At 40.5% G+C, this 5,000-nt stretch overlaps 1 protein-coding gene across 1 annotated transcript in view; it reads right to left on the bottom strand.

The window, feature by feature from the left end:
- Positions 1–5,000, bottom strand: part of LOC132860493 (potassium/sodium hyperpolarization-activated cyclic nucleotide-gated channel 1) — a 103,609-nt gene that overhangs the window by 21,599 nt on the left and 77,010 nt on the right. Inside the window, exon 5 of the mRNA XM_060891721.1 lies at positions 1,704–1,850. Within this exon, the coding sequence (XP_060747704.1) occupies positions 1,704–1,850 (147 nt within the window). The remainder of the gene's footprint in view (positions 1–1,703; positions 1,851–5,000) is intronic.

Genomic DNA, 5,000 nt, shown 5'->3' with positions numbered 1-5,000 from the left:
TGCATTAGGATTGAAGTAAAAAGCTTTTCTACTCCTTACTTATGTTTCTGTGTGATGCTGTTGGCCTCGTGTGCGTCAGCACGTCTTATTAAAGAACAGAACACACTCTCGAAAGGACGAGATTTTGTTCTTTTTGGTGTTTTTAGACAAATCTTTTCACAGCTTAACCGCGGCTCGATCTTCATGACGTCTGATTTCTGTCTATTTCTGGGAATCGTCATGAGACGAGCGACGGGCTGTGAGCTCCGGAGTTCCTGTGCCATATATGGTATGATAATATTTATATATTTAATTTAAATGGGATGGAGGACATGATGATGATTCTCCGTGTTTATGCATCGCTAATCACGTTCATAAAAATCTTAGCTAGCTGTTACACTGTGTTGGTTACAGGAGATGAAACCCGATAGGTTCAATTTTTCCCGTCTGATCTTCCAACATGTATCTGTATCTGTGTGTTATGTGTGTGTACACAATATGTGTGTTATAACTAGCTGTGTGCTATGTGTGTGCTGTGTGTTACACAGAATGTGTATTATACATGTGTTATGTGTGTGTACGCATTGTGTGTTATATTAGCTGTGTGCTATGTGTGTGCTGTGTGTTATACATGTGTTATGTGTGTGTACACAATGTGTGTTATAACTAGCTGTGTGCTATGTGTGTGCTGTGTGTTACACAGAATGTGTATTATACATGTGTTATGTGTGTGTACACAATGTGTGTTATAACTAGCTGTGTGCTATGTGTGTGCTGTGTGTTACACAAGCTGTGTGCTATGTGTGTGCTGTGTGTTATACATGTGTTATGTGTGTGTACACAATATGTGTGTTATACTAGCTGTGTGCTATGTGTGTGCTGTGTGTTATACATGTGTTATGTGTGTGTACACAATATGTGTGTTATACTAGCTGTGTGCTATGTGTGTGCTGTGTGTTACACAGAATGTGTGTTATACATGTGTTATGTGTGTGTACACAATGTGTGTTATACTAGCTGTGTGCTGTGTGTGTGCTGTGTGTTACACAGAATGTGTGTTATACATGTGTTATGTGTGTGTACACAACGTGTGTTATAACTAGCTGTGTGCTATGTGTGTGCTGCATGTTATACATGTGTTATGTGTGTGTACACAATATGTGTGTTATACTAGCTGTGTGCTATGTGTGTGCTGTGTGTTACACAGAATGTGTTATACATGTGTTATGTGTGTTATCTGTGTGCTATACGTGTGTTAGCTGTGTGTTATGTTTGTGCTATGTGTGTTAATTGTGTGTTAAATGTGTGTGTTATGTGTGCTGTGTGTTACACAGAATGTGTGTTATATATGTGTTATGTGTGTGTACACAATGTGTGTTATACTAGCTGTGTGCTATGTGTGTGCTGTGTGTTACACATTGTGTGTGCTATACGTGTGTTAGCCGTGTGTTATGTTTGTGCTATGTGTGTTAATTGTGTGTTAAAGGTGTGTTTATTGTGTGTTAAATGTGTGTGTTATGTGTGCTGTGTGTTACACAGAATGTGTGTTATACACGTGTTATGTGTGTTATGTGCGTGTACACAATATGTGTGCTATACGTGTGTTAGCCGTGTGTTATGTTTGTGCTATGTGTGTTGTGTGCTAAATGTGTGTTACAGTATGTGTATACACAGTATGTTTGTTATACCTGTGTGTGTGTGTGTGTTCTAGATGTGCTCTGTACCTCTTTCAGGGGGTCGTTAAGTTCGTTCAGGATGTTGTCCTCATCGAAGATCTTGCCCTGGTAGCGGTGCTCGTAGTAGTCGTGTATTTTCTGGCGCATGTCGGCCGGGAGCTTGTGGAACGACATGTACTGCTCCACCTGTTTGTACTGCAAACGGAATAAAGAGAAAAGTAGTCTGTGAGTTAAGAGCAGGTGACAGGCGTATCGGAATAATGGCTGCAGGCTCGAAGACATAAAGAGAATGTGTGTGTGTGCGTGCATGTGTGTGTGTATGTGAGTGTCTGTGTGAGTTAGGCTCTAGTGATGTTGGAGAAGGGACAGTGCTTTATACATACATACACACTTTATACACACATACACACCTATACACATACATATCTATACACACATACACACTTTATACACACATACACACCTATACACATACAGTACATATATATACACACATACACACTTTATACACGCATACACATCTATAGACATACATACTGTATCTATACACATTTTATACTCTAATACACTCACATACACACCCATACACACTAATACACTCCCATACACCACCCTACACCCTAACACACACCCATACACACTAATACACTCCCATACACCACCCTACACCCTAACACACACCCATACACTCACATACACACAAATACACTCACATACACACAAATACACTCACATACACACTAATACACACCCATACACTCACATACACACTAATACACACCCATACACACTAATACACTCACATACACACTAATATACACCCATACACACTAATACACTCACATACACAAATACACTCACATACACACAAATACACTCACATACACACTAATACACACCCATACACACTAATACACTCCCATACACACTAATATACACCCATACACACTAATACACTCACATACACACGAATACAATCACATACACACTAATACACACCCATACACACTAATACACACCCATACACACTAATATACACCCATACACACTAATACACTCACATACACAAATACACTCACATACACACAAATACACTCACATACACACTAATACACACCCATACACACTAATACACTCCCATACACACTAATATACACCCATACACACTAATACACTCACATACACACGAATACAATCACATACACACTAATACACACCCATACACACTAATACACACCCATACACACTAATATACACCCATACACACTAATATACACCCATACACACTAACACACTCATATACAACTAATACACTCACATACACACTAATACACTCTCATACACACTATTACACTCACATACACACTAATACACTCACATACACACTAATACACTCCCATACACACTATTACACTCACATACACACTAATACACTCCCATACACACTATTACACTCACATACAAACTAATACACTCCCATACACACTAATACACTCACATACATACTAATACACTCACATACACACTAATACACTCACATACACACTAATACACTCCTATCATGTTCTGTTGTGATCAGTAGCTCCTCAGTTCTCCTCCAGGCCATGATAATGACTCCGATAATGATTTTGGAGACGCTCTTTCTTTAAAGATCTGATCATTTAGGAAAGTTCCGGTAAGGGAAAGCTTTTGCGTTAATGCGAGTGCACTTAGCAACCTAACGGTGCTCGACAATCAGTCCTGCTTCTCTTACAATTCCACAGTCACAGGCAATTAGTCAGGAGGACGCAGACAGACAGGAAGACAGATTGTCTCAGACACTCCGAGTGAAGCTTAGGAAGACAGCGAGGACGAAGAGGGATTTAAAATGTCAGCAGGAGGACAAACTGATCCTGGATCAGCCCGTGCTGCGTGTCTGAACATTCTGATTCAAGGAGTTAACCTCGAATAAACACACAGTATCGAGGATTCGGTGTTCAGCCCTCAGATATAACACCGAACTAAACTCCTTCATAATAACGACGCTTTCGAATATTTTACAAAAGATTATTCATCGTAATTCTAAAATGATGAACAAACTGTAATCGTATCAGTAAATGTTGTCATTTCTTTTCCGAATGAGCCGTAATTGTTCTAGACGAGTTTCTGCATCAGTTTATACTTCATTCTCTCTGCTTTTAAATTCAATCATCCTGCCGACATCACAGTCTGATGAGTTTATTCAGTATGTCATCTGCATCGAGCGCGAGAACCTCAGAGCATGGGAGATAATAATATAAAGAAATGTTTAGATGTATAAACAAACAAACAAACAAACAAACAAATAAATATAACATTCCTTAGCAAGCCATAACTTTTTTCAGCTTTACACCAATACACCAATAAACCAATACACACACACACACACACACACACACACACACACACGAGCGTGCGCGCAGCTTTAACGGATTGTCACGACCCAAAAAAAGATCAGAGCTGTGAACAAACCGAGTCACACTGATGGTCACTGTGACAAAGTTTGGGCCTTCATTTCCCCTGCTGTTAGATTCATCACAACAGAGAGAGAGAGAGAGAGAGAGAGAGAGAGAGAGAGAGAGAGAGAGAGAGAGAGAGAGAGAGAGAGAGAGAGAGACAAAGAGAGAGACAGAGAGAGAGAGAGAGAGAGAGAGAGAGAGAGAGAGACAGAGAGAGACAGAGAGAGAGAGACAAAGAGAGAGACAGAGAGAGAGAGAGAGAGAGAGAGAGAGAAAGAGAGAGAGAGAGACAGAGAGAGACAGAGAGAGAGAGAGACAGAGAGAGAGACAGAGAGAGAGAGAGAGAGAAAGAGAGAGAGAGAGAGAGACAGAGAGAGAGACAGAGAGAGAGACAGAGAGAGGAGGGAAAATAGCCCAAAAACATCATCACCGCTCTGCTGTGTATCGACCCCGGTGCAGCTGTGTGAAGGTGATAAGACTCAGGTTTGTTTAGGACTAACCAACACGGACGCTGTGGTGATGGAGAGCTCGACTTCACTGTTGACTGAAATTTCTGGATTATAGAAAGGAGAATTCCTGGAATACGACACAGGGAATTCCTGGAATTTAAGAAAAGGAATTCCTGGAAAATTGCAGGGAATTTCTAGACTATAAGGCAGGAAATTTCTGGAATATGACAGAGGGAAGTTATTTATCGCCGCTACGTGTCGTAAAGCTACACGCCATAGTCCATTCTTCAAGCTCATCAGATATCTTCCTCATCAGACTCTTCCTCATCAGATATCTTCCTCATCAGACTCTTCCTCATCAGACTCTTCCTCATCAGATATCTTCCTCATCAGACTCTTCCTCATCAGATATCTTCCTC

This window comes from Tachysurus vachellii, chromosome 17, assembly GCF_030014155.1.
Source record: "Tachysurus vachellii isolate PV-2020 chromosome 17, HZAU_Pvac_v1, whole genome shotgun sequence".
Classification (NCBI taxonomy): domain Eukaryota; kingdom Metazoa; phylum Chordata; class Actinopteri; order Siluriformes; family Bagridae; genus Tachysurus; species Tachysurus vachellii.
This window is presented reverse-complemented; position numbering and strand designations above follow the sequence as displayed.